The sequence below is a fragment of the Melanostigma gelatinosum genome (genome assembly GCF_949748355.1).
Source record: "Melanostigma gelatinosum genome assembly, chromosome: 2".
Lineage (NCBI taxonomy): Eukaryota > Metazoa > Chordata > Actinopteri > Perciformes > Zoarcidae > Melanostigma > Melanostigma gelatinosum.
The window spans coordinates 13,784,515-13,807,153 of NC_136635.1; the positions used below are offsets into that span (position 1 = coordinate 13,784,515).

Consider the following 22,639-nt stretch of genomic DNA (forward strand, 5'->3'; position numbering starts at 1 on the left):
CTGGGATGTTCAAGTACTTATTTCTGCATTGTGTGAATATTCGTGGTAATGAGAAAAGTCAGTGTATGTGAGTGAGTGAGTGAAGGGATTTGAACCATCCAGTGGTTAATTGGTCGCCATCACTCTCATACCTTGCAGTCTGGAAGGGGTGTGTGTTTTACACATAACCAACCCTTGGTGGGATTAGTTGCTTCTGTTCAGGCTGCACCCTGGCCAATAAAGACTCGTTCTCTGTCTTTTATTATCTCTAAATGTTGAACTTGAAGCAGTTCAGCTGAAGTTGACGATTGAAATCTTAATAAATGTAATGTTTCATTTGTCAGGCATATTTAATTAGAGATTGTGCCTTTCAATTATTAGTATGGATAAAACTATTTTTTGTAATTAGACATTCTTGATGTTCTTGTATTTCGCTGGCTCGAGTGTTGGCTCCACACGTCAGACACATCCGCTAGTGGGCGCGCCAGTATTTGGAAAAGAGGATTTGGGATTTAGTAAAGCGATATATGCAAAACAATGATGGATGAATTTCTACTATCACCTGTACATGGGTGTATAAATACACAGAGCTTATCGTGCTCTTTTGTCGACACGTGTCCTCTCAACATAAGTCTTTTTTTTTTAATCTACCTCTTCAAAAAGTAAAAGGGATTAAGTTAAACTGTCGTAAAGTAGTTGAAGATTGTCCGCGATCTGGCGCCCCCGTGCGGCAGTCAGGACAACTACTCTTTGGATCCGAAGCCAGCGAACAGACGACCTGCTGGGTAAACAAGAGTGGATCCATCGAGAGGCAGGAATGGCAACTTCGTCGAGGGCGAATAGTGAGACATTTCTATCTTGTCAAACAAAAACACAACCGAGAGATCGTACCACCTTTTAAGATTCCACAGGATTCCTTTGCGGGTGAAAATGGCTCAGTTTAATCGGGTATTCGCTGAGTGAAGTGGGACTAGCCTTCGCGTTAGCTTAGCTCGTAGCCATCCAGGGCCCATTGCCTTCGAGTTTTGCTTCTCAGCTCAGCTCGGGACTGTGTTGTCAGTTTCACAATCCGAGCCACTAACGTCCTCGGATCGCGATGTCTTTGTAGGCCTGCCTAGTTGCATTTAGGACCAGCATTTCGATGAATGCTCGTTTTCAACGTCTTGTCATTATTTCCCCCACAGCATTTAACCTCAAATGTTACAGAAAGGACGGTGACACAGTTTGAAAAAGGACTAAGACCCAGGTACGTGTTGTCTTTGTTGTCTTCTGTCTGGATTAACTGTGTGTGTGTCAGGCTAGGCGGCTAGCTGTCCACTCTGTTTCCCCTCGATTCGTCATCGTACTAATCCAAACATAAGTCACTGACGTTATACATTCATATGTCAGTGCTTTCTCCGTTAGCACGGGTCTGTGTGGCCCCAGTCACTCCAGCAGCATCTGTGGCACAGACAGCAGCAGCCGAGCTTATTGTAATTGTTAAGCGTTGTAGAAACTATGCTTCGCCTCCGGTTCAGGCTCGAGACTGTCAGGATATATACATCTATGAAGCTCTGTGTTTTTTGCTTGCCTGGTCGGAGTGGTTGGTAGTTCGTTAGTATCGTTAGCAGCAGCTCAGCAGTCCTGTCTCAGTCGTACATCTTCAATTTGGTTTACTGTTTCCATTTCTGGTGCACCATACATGTTCTGCTACAAGTAGCTGCGGTTGGTGCACCTGATAGCATCAGCAGTGTGTATTATTAGTGTGATATGGGCTTCTTTATTAGACATTTGCGTTATCCAGCCTTGGTGCAGGGGGATTTTTTTTGCTCCTCTTCATGGCTGTCCTCTGAGGCCCCTGAATTCATGCATGTCATTGCGCAGCTTTCTCTGTGGCATCTGACGGACTCTCACTTTTGTTTATAAAAGCACAAAGAGCGTTTGTGGCTTATTTTAAAGAATCATCGCCCTCATCAGCCACATTTCACAGGAGTTGCCGCTTCAGGTCCAGCTACATTGTTATCATGAAATGAGTTGTGAATGAATGATGAAAATGCATTGCTTGGGTACAGCTTCAGTCTATAACAGAATATCGAATTCATCGCACCACGCAGGAACATAATGAACTGTACAACCTAATGCAGGCCAGTACAAATGCCCTGCAGCAAACCAGGAATGTTGTTGTTACATTTTTTCCTGCGACTCTGACAGAGAGATGGGAACACTAAAGAAGTCTTTGTAGCTGTGTTTTCTTAAAAAGTCTATGTGAGTCTTGACTTTGCTCTCAACTGTCCTACAGTGGAATACAATGCCTTTAAATGGCTCAATGCAGTAGTTGGGTGTTTATTTGTATCATGTTTTTCAGGCTTTGTTTATAGCAAGTTTGATTTTGATGTTGACAGACCATTTAAATCTCAATGTTGTCAATAGTGTTGTCTCAGCATGTGGATGAGACGATCTGCAATCGCGATATATCCCTAAACACGTCGGTCATTCCATGTCGGAGCAATCAAATGTAGTGTTTCTGCTTTTAAATGTTTTTAAATCATTTTTATTGTTTGCAACCATGTGAACACTGTGTGTGTGTGTGTGATTGCTGAAAAATACACATCTGATCTGCTGCATTGGGGCAAAGCATGAATTGATTAGCATTAGCTTCATAAAGACTGAACTATTACAAATCCTTGGTGTATTGAACTGGGAACTGTGTACAGAACAGGAAAAAAGAACTTTCCTATTTCACTCCATTAAAACACTTGAACTGGTTCCTACCATGTGGCATTGTCACAATCTCTTGCTCGTGATAATTGGGTACGTGATATATTGCAAAAAAGTCATCTTACTAGAGTCTACTTTATGTCAATGTATGTCAAACAGACAGAGTATATACCTATAAACCATCAGTTTTCTTAAAATCAGTAATATACAAAATGTGTTCATCGTCTTAAAAACAGCCTACATGTTTATTGGCAGCTGACTTTTGTCTGACGGAGGGTGTGGTAAGCCATGTGCAAAATACACATGGCGTCTTACCAAAGACACAAACTTTGTGTTGTATTGAGGAAGTAGTCTACATTTCAGCAATGCTGGAATATGGCGTTGCTCTGGGAGACCTTACACCGCTGTGAAAACTCCTCCATCGCCACATAAGAGTCTGTTTCTCTTGGGACCTATTTGTTGGCCCAATCACACACAAATACAGACTGCAATGTCCCAAAGTCATGAGTCAAGAAACACAAGATGGTGGATATCCTCTCTTGAGATCACAGTTTCAGTTCTGTATGATTGATGGGTTGTGTGAAATCAACAAGAAGGCAAACGCATCAGTATTGACTCGGCCACACTACATCTTTAATCAGCAACCACGGGGTCACGCTGTCTTCATTTGTACTAACAAACAAATGACTGTCGGTGACAGAATGTTTTGCCCCGGATTGAAAACCTTGAAGTACTGTCATGGGCATATTAATGTTTAGGTCTGTGTGCTGTGGATTGATCATTGAAACACGAGAAAATAATCTGTAATAAACCTTTAGATTGAGTGTAAATTGTTTTCTAAAGGGCTGATGTTGAACAATTCAGTGAAGTCAGCGTAAGGAGAACTACCATTATCACATAAGCTGCATCATGATCACGTAATCGTCTCCTTTCTTCCTTATTCTTCAGGTTTTGTGACATGCAGCGGATAGGCGCTTAGGAACGGATGCGAGTGCACTTGCTGTTTGCTCTTTGAGGACGGACCTGCCACCATGAAGAGTGAGGTGCAGTCAGAGGCCCCCAGCATACAGGAGCACCTGAAGGAGCCACTGGTGAACCCAGAGCCCATGGAGGCTGCCAAGAGCTTCCCAAACAACATGGAGGTGATTGGAAAGGCAGGCAGCGAATTTGAGACCCTGTGTGAGTCCAGGCATCGGCCCCTGAGGGACACAGAAACACACAGAGACTTGGAACGGACCCTCCCTGGGCGCAGAAAAAGAAAAGGTCAACAGGCAGGGCCGTCGGACTGCTCGCTGAAGGACGGCCACATCAGTGAGAGTTCACTGGCCCCTCAGCGTCCCAGGGTAGAACTTTTACAGCACCCCAGTGAGGATGAACATAATCACGAGTCCTCTTTTAGTGACTGTGCTTCCTCCCCTTCCTCTAGCCTGCGATTCGGGGACTCGGACACTCTCAGCTCAGAGGAGGAGGGGGAAGCCGGGGCGACGGGGGGCCAACACAAGGCTCCTGCCCTGACAACGGGAGGAGCCGCCGGAGTTGGCCTGCACCCTGTTCTGGGCCGAACTCGGGGGAATCGCTCTCATAAGTGGGTGCGGTCTGAAGCTGAGCCAGTGCTGCTGAAGCGGCCGTGTCTCAGCAGCCGGCGGCCCCTACATAGGAAGCGCTTTGTGAAAACGGCTCCGGGAGGGGGTCAGCGGACTCAGAAGCAAAAGGAGCGACTACTGCTGCAGCGGAAGAAACGGGAAGTGATTGCACGTAGGAAGTATGCTCTTCTCCATAGCACCAGTAGTTCTAGCGAGGAGCTGAGTAGTGACTCTTCCTCCCCCACTTCTACTGAAGCAGAAGACGAGCTCTATGTCGACGTCAGCAGCACCAGCAGCCAGCCCAACAGTGCTACTGTAGCCGCAGGTAACCACGACTCTAGTGCACTCGTTTCTTTGTGTTGCATTTTAATCTCTGTATTCTATCCAACATATCTTCTTTTACGACATGGGGTATGGTATCGTATGGTTAGAATAGTTGAGGCGTCCGTAGCATAATACTGTGGTCGCAGCGTGAGGGTTAGCTGTGGACTACCCTCGGCCAGACTATGCAATGTGTTTGTAGTGTTGGATTTCGTTAAATGTATTAATATATCAATTTTATTGATTACCAGTCAATATCAGAAACGTTACAAGGCTTCTACATCATATCAGGTCCCCTTTTAACTGTCTATATTCGATAACGTGGGTTTAATATCAACAGGCAGAATGGTAACAGTTGTAATGGTATAAATTATGTCTTCAGGATCTCTAAAGTTGCAGAAAAAAAAATCCCAATCCAGCATGAATTATCATTTTAACTGAAGAACATTGATGCAATGTGAATTAATATGCACGGAAGAGCAGAACAGAACAAAATAGAAACGACTTGCGCCGGAGAAGAGGTCGACACGTGTTGTGCAACTTGCGATAGCAGCTGGACTTTGTCATAACAAAAATGGTTGTTGGCGTCATAATTCAAATACTATAACACACATGTATTGTCATTTATCAAACTTTTTAAACCCCGAGACGTCCAGTTCCCTTCACTGAACAATCAGAAATGAATTGGCTATAGCAGAAGGGTGATAATGGTAAGCAATCTCACCCAATGTGTGTTTACTGAAGCTTCATCAAGAGTCTACAGGTTCTCATTGTGTGCCAGGTCATTTCATTCTGGCTCTCAACCAAAGGGAAGTCACCTTGCTTCCTGGAGGGACAACATGCCCACAAATAGTTCTTGCCTTTCTCATGGCAACCTATCGTCCCAAGTCTATGTAAAAAAAATACTCTATATAAGAAATCGTATTCTAGCTTTTGACTTCAGTTTCCCATAAACATGATGAATGTAGCAACATACATCAGACGTTAGTCTGCATGTCTTTGTAATGGCTCAGCTGATAAAGGAATAGCTACTCCCCTCTGCTTTTCATGGCCCCACACCTGGCAGTCTGTAATGGAAACGGCCGCCCTCTGTTACCTGTTGGAGCAACGAGTTTACACAGCTCCTAAATCTAAACCATCGCGTTCTGCTCTCATTCTCAGCCCAGTGTGCAGAACAGACAAACAGAAGTCGGGATATCCCTTAAAAAGCCCCACTTTCACCCCGCTTCACTGTTTTCCTCATGTAGCCATTTAGCCTCAGCAGTGTTTCTGCTGCTGTGGCCCTCGGGGAGAATGGAAAGTTAGTTGTTGGTGGGAGGCAGGTGGGAGAAAACTCAGGCACTGTTTGGTGACAGGCTTTGCATAGAAACAGCAGGTCTCGCAGGGAAAACAAGGCATTTGTTTACAGCAGGGGAACGCATGGCGGCAGGGGAAGAAGCCTTCTAGATGTTCAGTGTTGCAGCAGTTGTGTGAAGTAGCAGTTTAAATCCTACTGCACAAATCTGATTTGTCACACTAAATGATTGGCTTCACCAATAGCAGTTACAACGTACGATTCTTCAGTCTCTAGCATGTTGCTTGTCCTGTTGCCGAAAACTGATCAAGTCGCTGGTTGGACTTCAGAGAGTTGTTTCATGGACGTCTGATATTTCTGTTCCAGAGTTTGACAGATGGTCATCTTAGGTCTAGTAGGAGTACGTATCTTTTTTTCCCTACCTCACCAAACACTGCACACGTTGCTTACAATTCTCTGCATGCTGTCAGTAAGGTGTTGTTGTATGCGTAGCCTTGTGAAGGCTTCACCTGAGTCTTGCAGAGGGTGCTAAGCAGCAGTTCTCAGGAGACGATTGGAATAGAAGTCCCACTGGGGAATTATGGCAAGGCACTTACTGATGTGCACGAAAACAAAGTATACTCTTCTGCAGCATAGAATCGAGTTACTTTGTTAGCCGCACACACGCATGTATACATACTGTAGATGACATCTACCGTCCCTCATAAAACATCGGTTGGAGATTTACATTGAAGTTTTCAGAGTCATAGAGGAGAAATTGTGACAATAATTAGGAACAGGCATGAGACTGTAAGCTGTAAATAAACCTGTATTGTCTGCTACTATATGCTGTGTATGATCTGGGGGGGGGGGAATCTATGTCTATGAGGGAATAATGCAACACAACATCTATTTGGTGAGGCAACGCCCCCGTTGTCCTGCAATGGTCTTGGCAGCGGCTCCATTGCGAAGGCTGAGGAGACTGATGCATTTGATTTGTTTACTTTGCTTTAGCTTGCTTTGAGCAGCGCCTTTGATGCACTCGGCTCCTTGTGTGCGATGTGGGTGGCATGAATAGACATGCGGGACCTCTGGAGAGGTCTTCATGAAGTCAACATTCGTGTCGAGATGTATATATACGTTTTCACTGAGTGCTCGTTCGATGAAAATTGTAATAATTTCAAACTAAAATGTCAAAACTATAATTATTACCACTGAGAAGATGACTACCCTCATATCTCTTCATTCTGATCTCCTATTGCGACCGTCTACACACAGTGAACACACCTGAGGGGGCTCTCATGGTATTTCGCCCAGGCAGAGATAAAGTGAGATCTAGTGCACAGTGAACCAATCACAGCGCAGATTTGGGAGTGGTGAAGGGGGAAAAAAAGCCAATCCCAGTGCAAATAGAGTTGAGCACTGATGACCTACATTTCTCCTGTTAAACTGTTGAGCCTGAAGATGCTGCTGTTAGCATGATGAAAGTGGAGAAATGCTGGCTGGCCACTTAAACCACATTCTTTGATTTAGACTCTGCCATTGATAAAGAGAGAGCACTGAGAGTACATGTCTCTGCTGTATGAGAGTAGACGGCCGCATGCACAGACTTAAATGTCTATACTTGTTGTTTGTTCGTTTATTTGATGATGTGATATGGTTTAATTCCACATTAATAGAAGTAAAGTGTCATAATCCAATGAAGAGTAGTCGTAGTAGTTTTTGATCGAGTTTGTATTTTCTGTTTTAATTGTAGTTGGATGCTTTCTTTGTATGTTGCGTGTCTGTTCTGTACTAAATTCATCTCGTGTGCTCAGGTGCCCTGGATGAGGATGTTGTGGTGATTGAGGCCACTCCAGCTCCAGCGCCTGTTGTACCTGCAAGCGAGGAGATCAACGTCACCTCGACAGACAGTGAGGTGGAGATCGTCACAGTCGGAGACGGTTTCAGGTAGGACCCTTCATAAATGTGCTTCTGTTCATTTATCAGCTCAACTGCCCCGTAAGGCAAAGGGCTATGAATCCGGAGAATCAGGTCCAGAGTTTCCCTTTCACACACAATGCAAACAACAGGAGATGGTCCCTGCCAGATGTGTTCTCACCTACTGGAAATACTCCGTTTGGTTGAGGTGAGGGGTGGCAGGACATGATGCAAAAACACTGGCCGGTTTGTAACTTCTCTTGCCGTTCTATGAATCTTTTTGGCGATTTTGGCGTTTTCTTCTCAGACATCCATTTAAATGACCCCTCTTCATCCCTCTTAGATGTTTGTATTGTTCCGTCATCAACTCGCCCACTCGTTCACCCTGAATTCTCCAGACAATGACCGGCTCTATTCACACCGACATTACACTGACTTTGAACTCGGGAGCTGGCAGTGGAAAGAACGTTCAATACGTGGTCCGACTGATTCGGACATTTGCGTTCTCGCATGCAGCTCCACTGGGTAATGTCTCGATAAGTTCAGGGTTGCAGTGCATGTGTGAAAGGAGCTTATGGTTCTCAGGATGAAAGCGCTGAGTGGGTGTGTTGCAGTGTACTCCGGTGCTCTGCTCATGAATCCCACAGCTTACATTGCCCAGAGAGAGTAGGTTGCATACCTTTTTGTTTATACAGCAACGTAACCACATCACGCTCGGTGGCCATGTTATTTCATTCTTTCTAGAAACGCCACAAATAAAGCGAACTGCTTCTGTAAATAAATTAGCCAGGGAGCAGCTTGAGAGGTAGGAGCAAAAAATGTCACTTTGAGCAGGTTGAAGGGTCCTTTAGTTATATTTCATATTAAAACAATGTTACCAGGATGAGTTTGTTACTTGTTAATTGACACTAAGTGCCACAGGAAGTGAAACTAATTTGGTTTGTATAATTTTTGGGATAGAATACATAAAGTGTTTTCAGATGCTCTTCTAGCTCCTTTTAATGGGAATTAGGTAGACACACACACACACACACACACACACAGTGGTATGAGGTTTTTCACCGGTAATGGCAGAGATGCGTGCATAATTAATTCCACGACATGAGAGCTTGAAGAGGAAACTGTCTGACGAGCTACTTGCTCACTGGGATATCTATGACCACAAGATCAGCACAGAGCACGACGTTCATCAATCACTATCGGTGAGTAACTTCAAACACATTCTATACCAGAACAGACCGTATAACCTAACCCACATCATGGCTGCCATTTCGTCACTTAGACCTCCCCAGCTGGTGTGGACTTGTTTCAAATGGATAGTGAATAAAGCTTAAAGAAGGATTAATAAGTGGACAATGTAAGAATTGAAACACCACGCACTGTTTCTCAGAGAACTGCTAGATATTTACAGGGTGAGAGCGATACATTAGATATCTCCCACTGCCGTTCTCTGCAGCCCACCACATTTCACTCAATCTTATTTCCCAATTCTCATAAAATGACTTCCTGTCTCAACTCTCCCCTAATTTCTCATGTAGGTAATTATGCAGCTCAATTCACAAACCTCTGCCTCTGTGTTAACCTCTATCTGTCTCTTTCCTTCCACTCTACTTCATGTTAATGTATTAGTAATATTTAGAAAAATAGTTCCCTGGCCAGAGGTGATTGCGCCGAGCTTGGAATGCTACGGCTTGTCTAATCTTCCTGTTTTCCCGACTGTCAAAGATGTCTTGGATCCCTAGAGAATGCAGGGATGAGCTTCCCTGAAGGGGGGGATGGGCAGCAGCGAGCAGGAGGGCGGGGAACCAAAGGCCAACAGAATGAGCAATGAAAGCTTTGTTGACGCCGCCTGTGGTCCGATTTGTGAATGTGTGTTTGTCAATATAGGAACAATACATGTGCACACATGCACAAATACTCACACGTTCTGTGTCATGGCTCTGGCTTTTGTTGTAGTATTTTGATGATAATTCAATTATTTTAGTTGTTTGGTGGATTGGTTCCCCCCCGATGCAACTTGTTTAGTCAAGTATGATGTTCACCGACCTTCATGAGAATTAGAAGAATCAGTTTTTGTTGAAACTTTCTCAGAAGTTCAACTTTACGGTCATACGATACAGTTCAACACCACCACGAACTACATCCTCCAACACTATCATAACGCTGAGCTTCAACAAAAACTGAACATTTTAACTTTTATGGAGGTAGGACTGTTGTGTTAGACTCCGTTAGTAACTGAGTGTATGCTGTCCGACGATAAAACAGCTGCTCAATTGCGTTGGTCGCCTCAAGCAGACCTACACTGATAAAGATCTCTCGGCACTCTATTGGTGCCGAGAGTTAGAAAGTAAAGCCCTCGTACCCTTAATTGTGAACACAAACTTGATCTGTTAATCAGTGCGAAGTTTAAATCCCAAATAGTTTACCACCAGTACACAGTGTTATTCCTTCTACCTCCCACACCAGTAGTTTGCCCTCCTCTGCTCCCTGGGGCCTGTGGCTCACATCACCTTGGTTTGGCACAACCAAGCTACCCATTCCCATAGTGTTCATGTTTACAATGTATTGTTTTCCTCCTGGCTTCAGCCCCCCTACCCTCAGGAGATCGTGGTGGTAAACAGATATTTACAAAATAATCCCAGGTCTACTTAATTAGGAAGCCCTCCCTAGTGGCTCGTCCTGCTCCCTGGGATCAACCCAGAGCTGAGGAGCCGGGCCAATTAACCACCAACACGTGCCCCTCTCTGCATACCGTGTGTGTGTGTGTGTGTGTGGAGACGAGGTTGCTTTAGCGAGTTGTGAAATATGAAAGTTAATAAGCTTCCTCATTCTCTATTCCACTTGCATTGTGCGGCGCATGTCTCGCAGGAAATTGCATTGGAAGCAGAGTATAAGCTGATGGGAATCCCCCTTATCACGAACAGCAGTGAGAGGCATTTCCTGTGTTCAACACGTCAGAGAAATGTCATCAAAGCCAAACTCTTTCAGCATAAAGAGGAATAGATCAAGAATTGAACCAATCCATAACATTACATAAATGCATGATTTACACTTTTTACACAGTATAATATTAAAGTCACCAGCAACAACACACCAAACGTGTTTGTTCCATAATAAGTTTTTGAGATACTTTTCAGATAGAAAATCATAAAAACAACGTCTGTCAGTTTTGCTAATACTTGGCTTCATCAAGGCAGCGCCAAAAGTCTTGATACAATTCGTTTTTTTTGAATTGCAAACTTTATCAAGTGCATAGTTCCATCTAGTCCTTGTACCCACTTCTTCCTGTACGGTGGTATGTAGCCTGTATCCAGTGGGGGGAGGCCAGAGAAACGCAAAGAGAGACGCGTAACACTATTTATATATTGACACCAAGAGCCAGTTTAAAGTTTCCAATTCACCTGACCTGTATGTGTAAACACAGGCAATAACAATTTATTGAATTACTTGATCATTTGTTATGTTTCTATGGCTTAATCAAGAGTCACCGAGCTAGTCTATGTATTAGATTGACAAACCAGAAGCTCCGTAGCTCTGATGAAGGCTGTGGTTAACAAGGCAGTGCTTTTGGCACTCGGTGTACAGCGTTGTCCCTCTGCTCCTGTGCAACGCTCTCGGGGAACAACAGTGAACTCCCCAAGCCACAGAGCTCCATGGTATCCGGCTTTACGGCACTCACAAATAGTCCCTTGTCCCTCAGGCTCATCCCTCCTCCCTCTGATCACCTGGCTTTACGGCACTGTGGGGGGAAATGCAGCTATTCCCTGGGCTCTCACTCTCGTCTCAGAGAGCAAGGGGTAGAGTGATGGGAGCCTTTGAGAGAGAAAATTAAAAGGACAAGAAAAAAGGAAAGGACCAAGGCAGGAGAGGTACAGAGCATTCCAGAGATACAGGGAAAACTAACAATGCTGATATTTAGATGGAAGTGGAGACAGAGCTTCATGATGGCAGTCCAGACACACGCTATCTGTAGTTTCTGACATTTATAACATGGATGTAAATAATTCCACCTACATGTGTGCCAGAGCTAGGACACTAGAATTATACCAACATACCCAATTAGATTGGAGACGTTGTCAATGGAAGTAATTGCATCAATGCTTTTCCTGATATATCAAGATGTCCATGAAGAAAGGTTTTATTTCCTTCACTAATGTGCTCACTGGGTATTACGACAGGAGCCAAATGCTTTTGTCAGAATTGCCCGCTGTTGCTTCTTTGCTTACCTTTGCACCGGCGGGCTTTTGTCAAAGCACACCGCTGTCCTGGAAATGAGCTTGAGAGTCTGAGAAATACTTGAATATTCCTGGTTCTTCTACTGCAGTTGGCTGTCATAGTTGTTGTTTTTTATGTCTGTATGTCCACAGGTCACGCTCAGTGGCCGGTCTTGGCAGGATTTGGGCGAATAGCTGCTCCCAGAATCGTCTCCAGGAGCCACGTGGACGTCACCGACTCTCCACCGTCATCCAACCGCTGCGTCAGAATGCTGGGGAGGTGGTAGATCTCACTGTCGATGAGGATGGTAAGAATAGAAATAGGGGGAAATCCTTCATCCACTTTTTAACTGTGTTTGATGAAATGAGAGCTACGCATCGTTTCAAGTCATCTGCTAGCAGTGACGCCGTTTTATTTGTTGCCGTGTCTTCTGCTGCAAATATGTGGCGGCCCTAGACTTCTCAAGTGATCTGTGATAATAGCTTTGAATTCATACAGTCAAATTCATGACACGGTGAAGAAAAGCACTGCAACAACTTTAAAGCCACAAAGTTTCTTCAGGTTTCTCTTTTTAATTCATCACCACTTTGTGTCGCAATATGAACTCACAAATACACACTCTGGAAAAGTGCAATACATCTGTACACTGTAGATAGAACTCATAACATCACAGCACATTACGCATGCACATGTTTAATGGGCATACGTTATTAGTTCTTCCTCTTATGATGGTGCTTGTGTATTTGATCTGTACACTACTTTCAGTGGTGGTGTCGTTCGCTTGCTGCTGCTGTGACATGAGCAATAAATAAAGTATCCATTGATCTATCTAAATATTTGCCAGAGATGGATAAATCATCAACGATAGTTTAACAAAACTGCTAACAATGACAGTTGGCAAAACTTATATTTTTGATCTTGATAACTTGATAACTATTAACTCTCATGTTCATAAGTTAACCACTCGGCGATAAGAATATAATATATAAAAGGGGTTTACTTTGTATCCGAAGGCATTTGTGTGACTTTCTTTATCAGCACACGACACAGTAAATGGTGGAGCAGTGAGTATTTAGAGGATTTGCATTTCGTAGGAGAAAGAGGGGAAATTCATTTGTGAATATGAAAAGCAGATGTAGGGCACACACTGGAATGAGGCTTGCTGTTCTCCTGCTCTTCTCTACAAGTACACACATGCTACAGTTCACGCTGTGGAGGGTTTTTATTCCAAGTGTCGAGTTGGATTTGAGGTTGTCTCGTGAATTGTGAAAATCATGCCTTTTTAATCTACAAATATCAATTGGTACATCTGCATGGTGTTCTATTGCATCAATAAGGCTTTGTTAACCTTTATTAAGTTAAATAAATGAATAAATTACATGAATAGTTGGAGGATTTGGAAAACAAAACGCACAAAATCGGATACAGACCCCTCTCGAGTTGTGTGCTCTTGTATGACTCCTTTTTAAATGCATTGACTCTGGTGAGGTAATACCTGTAGTACAATTAATGCACATGAATCCTCCTTTTCTAAATCAAACTTTTTTCCTCCACAGATCTCACAGTTGTGCCAACAACCTCAGGCAGCATTCACCCTCAAACAATCAGGTCATCCTCTTCATCATCTTCCCATCATGCCTCGACCTCAGAGCTCCATGATGCCCCAGGCCCTTCCACTAGCTGCCCAGGCTCAATACCTGAAAGTATGCACACGCAGAGGCCAAGCGTCTCTGCTCGCACAGCCGCAGAGGGTAAGAGAGGACATGGCATATTGAAACTAGCTGCTGGAGACCATTTCATTTCAGCTATTTTTGCTCTGAGGCAGTTGGGGTCCAAAATGACTTCCTTTCAGCTGTTTATTATCCGTAATGTTTGTACATCAAAGCGTGAAGTGGTCTATATTGTGTAGCTGCATGTCGCCATAGGCCATCTTTATTTTTCTTCTTCTAACCTGCTGTTTCCTCCTTTTACCTTTTACTCTCATCAGACGACAGCAGACCAGGTTTGTCAGGCACAGCGGGAGAAAGCGCCGGCACGGCCATGCCCAGACTGCCATCCTGCTGCCAGCAGCACTCCCCGTGTGGAGGGCCGTCCCCTGGTCACCTGTCGCTGAGCCACTCCCATTCAAGCTGCTTGCAGGTGTCGTCCTCTCAGCAGACCGGTGGCCCTCAGCACGGCCACGGTCACGGCCACAGCAACGCTCACCACTTCATCCACCACGTCCATCACCCAGCTCCACAGCCCCCGGGCACCCTGCCTTTTCAAGAGCCGAGCTGCCCCGTGGAGCGACCCAGTGCTCTGCCCGCGTCCTGTGCTGGGGTCAGCAGCAGCAGCAACAGTAGTAGTAGCAGCAACACAGCCCACTACCATGACCAGGTATGCCCATGATGCCGCATTCAGTAACAACATGCTGTGGTCAGCAGCCTCTAAACAGCTAACATTGTGTGACGTGAGCTTGAACAGGCACGTCCTGATGAAGAGAATATCCCTCAGGGTGTTGCTGAATGTCATAATATCGGTCAAAAAGGGTGTATACCATATCAGCTCAATGTCCCACATTGATTCCTAACCGTCATAACCGCCTCTCTCTCTCTCCCCCCAAAACATAATCTAAAAATCTGTCTGCAGGTCAGCCTTGTTGTCTCAGCACTCTGGGTTGAATTTATTTAGCTTTTGAAGCAAATATTAAAGAAGATTAAGAAGTAGTGTACAAAGCACAACACAAAATGAATCTATGACGAGTAGTGATTGAACGAGTTCGTTGTGTCTCATTAAAAGTATGAATAATGTTTGATTGAGGTCAGACGGTCATGTTTTAAGTATTAAAGTGTCTAAAATGGTCTTTCGACTTAAAACGATGCATCATCCTCTCCTCAATTAGTTAATAACTTGTCGCTAATGAAAGAGCATTTAGCAGGAGACTGAGGGCAACACAACACACAAAGGTTTCACCTATATTAATATTTATTTTTTACTTTGAGAGGAAAAGGCAGCACAGAAAAGACGCCTTCACCGTACACGATACCGTACACGACTAGAGCGTGACTCACTCAGCATTCCACAGGAGAAGTTCATCCCTCTTCTTTCTATAACATCTCCTCCACAGCAAACACTGCCGGTGGACCTGAGCAACAGCGGTGTCCGGAGCGGTGGAAACAACGGGCCTAGTTTCCATGGCAGCACCTCAGCCTTTGACCCGTGCTGCCCGGGCTCCACCTCACGGCCTCCTGCTTTCGTGTCCCAGGCCACCCCTGGGCCCAGCCAGCCAGCTGTGGTGGAATCGTTCAGCGCCTCCATGGTGGCTCAGCCCCAGCCACAAACGCAGCCCCAGCCCTGCAGACATTACATGCACCCCTCCTGTGAGTCTATTAGCGTATGCAGGACAGAAAACAGGACACGCGTGTTTTAACGGGCTCGATGTTTCAGAGCGGAATATTTAAAGTCCAAAATCAGACTTTATCAGATTTAGTCATCCCTTTTTCTGGTCAAAAATAATGTATGTGGCTCAATGTGATGCTTTATGAAACATTTGATTGGCTGTTTAGAAATACGGTCTCGGTCTACTTAAAGGGGTATTCCATTGAATTAATGCAAAACTAGGGGAGCAATCATGAAATGAAATAAAAAGAAAGGGAGAAATGTATACCAGCGATATAAGATGTGCTGTCGCAGACAAATGCAATTAAATTTCAGTTGGACTTTCATGTGTGCTACTGCATTTGAAGAATCCACTTATTTACAGTGCCAGTGCCATAGTGCTTGTGGAAATTGGAAGACAGCTGCACTTCTAAAACCTAATGCCAATTGTAATTAACAGAGCCTGGTGGTTAATGTGCCAAGTGCTGTGGGAACTGCACCAGGCAGAAGTAGTTAATTGATCGTTCTACTCAGCCCGGTGTGGAGAGTGAAGCTGTGTGACGAGGCTCTCTGGTGGGGAAGTAGTAAGACAGTTAGTTGCTGCTGGTGCTTGTGCTCGCATTGTACTGCTGCTTGGACAAGGAGCAAGGAAGTCTGCACCAAGAAGAGCTACAACAACAGAACAAATGAATATTCATTAAGTGGATGACTCACAGTCGTGAACTTCTGTCTTTGCCAGAGAACAGAGAAGGTTTGCGTCTACAACAACAGCATAAGATGCTACAAAGGCATCAGCTTTACCACGATGAGCCGAGATGTATAAGGGATAAGCTTGTTGACGTTCTACATTAATGGTAAAAATATCCCACAAAATGACAATCACCAAAAAGTAAATTGATCCTTTTGGCGTGTATTTGTGTCGCCTGATGTAGCTTAGTCCTCCGTGCTGTAGAGCGCCATTGAAAACATCACGCTTGGCCAAAAACAAAAAGAGGGCGCTGGGGATCCGACGATTGTTAAAAACACATCAATGAGCCACATTGTTGGGACGGGCTGACATGTTTGTTGATCACAATGAATGTCGCCCATGCTGAGTGTTTCGAGTCAACGGCGTATGCACCTTCCTGCTGCCGTGAATACTCACAAATGCATTTTTATACTGAAAGTATACATTCGTGCCTTCAGTGAGACTGAATGGACTTGGGTCTTGAGTGTCACAGACAGGCTGGAAAAGTATTGACAGAGAGACTCGTGCAGTGTTGTTGGATTTGGTCTTTCCATGGGATTTGTTTACAATAACAAAAATATCTTATAAGTATCTTATCCTTTTGTGTTTAAAAATGTTTTTTTTTTCTTTCCTTAAACCCAGATGGCTCTCTAGCACGCTCACTGCATCATCAGCCCTCCTCCGCCTGTCCTCATTCCCATGGGAACCCCCAACTTACACCTCAGCCCCCTCCACAAGGCGAATACGTTATCCCCCACACTGTCACCTTTCATCCGCCACTGCCATCCCACCCTGCAGGCCACGCCGTGCCCCCTGCCCCTCCCCCACCTCTGTCTACCCACCACCTCTCTAGTTCAAATGCCCCACTGGCCCAGCACCTGCCTACGGACCACCAGACCCTGCCGCACCATATGCCGGCGCTGGGGACCTCGGTGCAGAGACTCCATCAGCACGAGATACTGCAGAGGATGGAGGTCCAGAGGCGCAGGATGATGCAGCACCCAACGTCAGTACCGCCATCACCCAGCTGGGTTTTTTTTCCCTCATCCTGAGTATTCATATTATCGTGACCCTGTACTTTGCTGTCCCTGCAGACGAGCACACGAGCGTCCGCCTCCACACCCCCACAGAATGCACCCCAACTACGGCCATGGACACCACATCCATGTGCCACAAACTATGTCTTCCCACCCTCGCCAGCCTGAGCAGAGAACAGCATGGTCAGTATCGGGCGATCGAGGTCTGGCAGATGGCTCGTGTTAGTTCAACGGCAGCTAATCAGATATTGCACATTTTGAATGCGACGCTATGGTTCCTTGGTTTTATGTTTAGATCGACCAAAGTTTTGACGTAACGATGACGAATGCGTTTGTCAACAGGGAGCTTGGCATCGAGGCTGGAGTGACTGTGGCACCGTACCCTTCCGGGCACCTGCACTCCCACCTGCCCCACTACCACCCTCCCCCCAGACTGCACCACTTCCCCATCCCCTTCTTGGTGAGACAAACCCTCAGCACAAATGCATACATTAGCATAAATGAGACAGAATCTCTTTTAGATAAAGTCTGGCTTAGATTAATGGTGTTGGCCCCCTTATTTATAACATCAGTTATTTCAAGGATGGTTTGGTCAACCACATGAATAATGCAGTAGCAATTAATAGGAGCTCATCAGGCATTTCAAGTGCACACTCAACAAATCCACAAGCCTCAAGACAGATCCTGTACAAATGTCGTCGACAGTTTCCTGATGTTATTGCCTTTTTTACTTGGTCACCCTCCGATATACCAACGTTGGTTGTCTTCCACAATCGGTTCTTCACTGCAGCATCGATGCAAGTGCACATTTTAAGTCAGTTTGCTGTTTTCCAAATGCTTTGAGCACGTCCGCAGTTCATCACAGCATGCATGCTCAAAATTAGGGCGTAGAAATATGGAACCAAAAGCATATGCAATTGAATTTTGATGAACAGTCTCGGCAGAGTTCACTAGTTTTAGTTTGTATACATCTCTGACCTTCATCATTGCATATTTGCCGTGTGAACACTTTCATAGGCTCTTCTAATGCATTTTAAAAGAAAAACAATCTTGTTAAAACTCAAATACAATTTTTTCACTGCCACTACCACATACACAGGGTAGTTTAACTTAAAGCGGCTATGATCCATATTTCTATTGTAACAATGTATCAGGTGTTCATAACAATTAACCTACAAAGAGTTCGTTTACAAATCTGCAGCTCGCCTCGGCTTTATCGAGCTTTATAGCTCATCGTGCAGCTCTCAGATTCACCGTTGGCGTCAATGTACACTAACTGCTCGGCACCAAACGGCAGACAGACCCGACTAGCTGGTGATCATAGAGAGTCATACACTTCCCTAAAGAGTTAAAGGGAGAGTATTGGACAGTAAATTCATCAGTTGGCCAGAAACACGCCTCCAAATGAATGCTAATGTTGCTCCATAACTGCTGGATGTTTAAATAAGAAACTCTTTACCAACAAGTTCACCATAGCAACTTAAAAGATGATGATATAACGATGTGGTGAAGTGAACCCTATTAAATGCAGGTTCAATGTTATTCTCTGCGATAATGCCAGTTACTTAAATACAATACTACAGCATAGCTGGAAGTCAAAAGGCTCAGCCACTAATGGAATGCATATATTGAACCCTCACCAGAAGCTTCAGAGTAAATAAGTCTCTGAAATTCTGACATGAAAAATGAGCCCTCTGAGTCAAGAAGGATTTAGAAATTTTAGAGCGTTCAGTTATGAGCGAGACATGCTGAGATAATTCTGAGAACATGTGCTGTGCATGTTTTTCTGTTGTCCCTCACAGCACACCGGCATATCTGAAGTGACCTACCCGCACATTCGGTACATCTCATCTAGAATGACTGGCTTTGGAAGAACCTATGAGGTGAGGGCTGCCTTCATTTATTTATTCCTTTAAATGTGTTTGAAATCAGTCCCGACACAACTCGGACGATTAAAATAACTGAATTCCCATTTCATTCATCACTGCCATCATCAATATTAATGTTATAATTGCGTTATAACACTTCATTGGCTGCTCAATATGTTCATACGGTTACAAAGAGAGCACATAACGGTAATAAGAGGACACATTTGATTATTTGTATTCAAAGTAAACAGTCCTCAGCTGTCACAGGGAAAATCAGGATATAATGATAAAGTGGAAGTGCATTCAAAGACACCGTTTAACATCTTGACAAACTCTTAACTCAATGTCCACTTACTAGTTTTTTTTTTTCAAAGCACTCAACCACATGTCACGGTCTCCATCACTGGGTGAAGTTAATGTCATGTTGAATGTTTCCCTGAGCAAGACACTGAACTCTAAACATTTTATAAACAAGTCTAACTCACTGACTCACAGGGTTCAACCCCTAAATCTGGAAAATGATTGAATGAAAAGCCAACTTTTAGTCAGAAAAAAGCACCAATGAGGAAACCAGTCTGCTGCCGTTTCGTGCACCGTAAGAGGAATTCTCCAAAAGAGCCAAAATGCGCATCTGTCCATCATTCTCATGGCGGTTTGTTTGTACTGCATCCATTCAGGACCTGCTGCATTTAGAGGAAAGATTGGGGACTGTGAACCGAGGAGCCTCTCAGGGAACCATAGAGAGGTGCACTTACCCACACAAGTACAAGAAGGTGAGGCGTAATGAGAGCGTGTGTCGCTATGTATATATGGTGTATTGGATTTTGCAGATACTGTATATAGTTGTGCTCGTCTGTTACAGTTTATTCTGGGACAGAGTGCGCAGTGGTCTTTTGTGCTCATTGCAAACGTCTGATGTTTAAGCAAAAATACTGTAGTGTGTTTTAGATTGCAGCTGTGAAGACATTGTTGAGGAAAAGTTTCCATAGAGGTTTCCAAATGTATCTAAACAAGCAATCTAACACCCTGCCACCCAATACAGAAGGTGTTGGAGAGAGACATTGACCAAGAGTTAACCCCTGAAGCTTGGGCATCTATTGGGAAAAATATGCTCGCAACCCCAGAATCGGTGAGAAATAATGAACAAATCAATTTGGAAACATGTCTCTGCTCTCATGTACAGTAGATGTTAGTGTTAGTCTTGGGGGCCAGGGAATTCGGCTCTAGAATAGCTTTGATTTGGATAATTTGTATTTGTTTAGCACAGAGACAACAGATAGAAAGTGTTTGTTTTCATGACAAAATGACCATTCTCTCTGTCCCCAAAGGAATTTGTATTTTTGTTGAAATGTTTGTTCGAAACAGTTACCTCTTTATCGGCACCATATCTTTATTCTAACCTAATATGTACTTGTTATGTCGCCACAGTGTTTAAATTGAGCGGTGTAATGTGTTAAACAGAGAGTGGATTACGGTAATAGGATTGTTAACCATATGTGACCGATCGACGCTTCGTATCCAAAGTCATGTTTCCTAATGTTTCTCACAAACAGAGAAAGCTGCTTATTAAGCAAGACGAGGATGAGGGGGCAGATGAAGACACAGAAGAAAAATGCACCATCTGTCTGTCAATACTGGAGGAGGGGGAGGACGTCAGGTGAGTAGCTCCCCGCCTGGGTGCTTGTGTTTTGAGTGTGTTCAATTACGCTTTCAGGGGCGGGACATGTGGGATGGCAGGTGTAGTTGCTCCATTCTGCCACCGTCTCTGGAGATTGTTATTCTTTTAGACCCAAAGGTGTAGTAATCAACAAAAAACCCTAGAGTGCTTTAATATTACCGGCCCCATGGAACTGCCTCTTGGCACTCTTTTCTGCCCTCTGTTGGTATGAAAGGAAGTGATGAGTGTCACGTGTTTATCTGCTTTTTTAAATTAAATGAATTATTCATCACTTGTGTTATAGTTTGGAAATGTATACTCAATCATTGAAATGCTACATCATGACTTTTATTCTTAAGTGGTGGTTTAGGTAAAACACACAAATTTGTAGTAATTTTTTATTTTTTTCAGTTTTGTTGTTAAAAGATGAGGGCAGCAGTCTCTGAAGAACAAACATGCTCATTTAAGTTTTGTACAAAGAACTCAGATATTTGAGGCTCAGGCTTGAGATAGATTTTTAAAAGAATCAAGTTGGAGATATTTTGTAGACTACAAATCCCATAAAAAGGACCCAAAACCCGAATCTGCTTCTCAGTACCGGTACTTTTGGTTTACCTGACCCGGTCTGTGGCATTAAGCCCCAACCCCATTTGTCCCTAATAAAGAAACAAATAATATATTGTTTCTTTGGTATTTTGTTGCTCCAAAATGAGCAAATAGTGTGTTTATTGGGGACTATTTTCCGCCATTGATGTGCTCTATGAGCGTTTACAGCAGCAGGACAAAGCCCGTCATCGTCATGATAACGAAGAAACATGCCACCCGCTGTAATGATGGTGCTCACAGATGTTTCTAACAGTTTCTGGACAACAATGGAGCTCTATGGCACAGATAAACAAGCTCTGGCTCCACAGGCAGTATTTGTTAGTAGCCTCAAGTCATTGTTGGTTTTGCCTCTTGTGTTTCCCCTCCAGACGCCTACCATGTATGCACCTTTTCCATCAGCTGTGTGTGGATCAGTGGCTCCTCACCAATAAGAAGTGCCCCATTTGCAGAGTGGACATTGAGGCGCAGCTGTCTGCTGAGAGTTGATGCGGTTTTTTCTAACCACCCGTTTTGTTGAAAATTTATTTTGAGATCATATAAATTTTCTCTTCAGTACTGCAGTCAACCAAAGATGGCATGAATGACCTGCGCAGCTCTACTACGAGAAAATGAAATAAAACACCTGACAAAAAAGCATCGCGCCCAGAGTGCCGGCTATCACATATTACTACAACAGCTAGAATTTTCCATCAAGGGTTTAAGATTTTGTTGTATTTATAAAGCTTTCATGTAGCTTTTGATTGTTTCCTCAAGTGTCATTTTTTTGTTTTGTTTTTCTGCATGTTTCCTTGCAATGCATTTCTTTGCACATAACGTTGGCTTATTTACAGCCTAACAACTCGCAGGTGAGGATAGCTGCTCTAGTAAAGATGCATTTCTGTAAACCTAATGCCTTGCTTTACTAGAATGTCACCCTCCAGTAAAAAAGGAAAACAAAAACATTGCAGGATTCATTTTACCAATCATTGTATTGATTAGTTTGTTTGAAGATGTGGATTGTTAGTGAAAGATGTTTTGTAAGTAAATCAAGACATTCCTACCTAGGGAAATATGTTAACAGATCAGCTGCTGTATTAGTGCACACCCAGTATTTCTAGAGTGGAAATAAACTCCAATGTTCACCTCACGTCCCAGAATATGCACATGCTTTGCTACGATTACACACCTCCCTCCAGCACCTTCATTTGACACAAACACCGTTATCACCATCTGTATTTTTGAGAGCAAGAAAAAGAATGTCACATCTCTCTCTTGACTGTTCTTTCTAAACCGAGCGATTGTTGGGACCGGCTGTGAATCTTTTCTTCATTTTGTTGGGGGGGGGGGGTTCCTCCCTGCAGATGGGCCTGTGACGATATAACTAGCTTTCTGTAAGATGATATCAGGTCTACATGTGTGC

The 22,639-nt window shown here is 44.0% G+C and overlaps 1 protein-coding gene across 4 annotated transcripts; it reads left to right on the forward strand.

Moving 5' to 3' along the window:
* Positions 1 to 749: 749 nt before the first annotated feature.
* rnf111 (ring finger protein 111) lies at positions 750 to 21,977 on the forward strand. 4 transcript variants are annotated; one of them, XM_079282301.1, is made up of 16 exons: positions 750 to 821; positions 1,164 to 1,225; positions 3,625 to 4,584; positions 7,671 to 7,803; positions 12,141 to 12,295; positions 13,545 to 13,739; positions 13,976 to 14,364; positions 15,095 to 15,347; positions 16,715 to 17,078; positions 17,167 to 17,292; positions 17,452 to 17,569; positions 18,912 to 18,992; positions 19,655 to 19,750; positions 20,020 to 20,106; positions 20,531 to 20,634; positions 21,609 to 21,977. In XM_079282301.1, the coding sequence occupies exons 3-16, from the start codon at positions 3,708 to 3,710 to the stop codon at positions 21,724 to 21,726; spliced, it is 3,096 nt and encodes a 1,031-aa protein (XP_079138427.1). In that variant the 5' UTR covers positions 750 to 821; positions 1,164 to 1,225; positions 3,625 to 3,707; the 3' UTR covers positions 21,727 to 21,977. The 4 variants fall into 4 exon arrangements, with proteins under 4 accessions (XP_079138427.1, XP_079138429.1, XP_079138430.1 ...); XM_079282303.1 differs by having other exon boundaries at positions 20,023 to 20,106; XM_079282304.1 differs by lacking the exon at positions 20,020 to 20,106.
* The last annotated feature ends 662 nt before the right edge of the window (positions 21,978 to 22,639 follow it).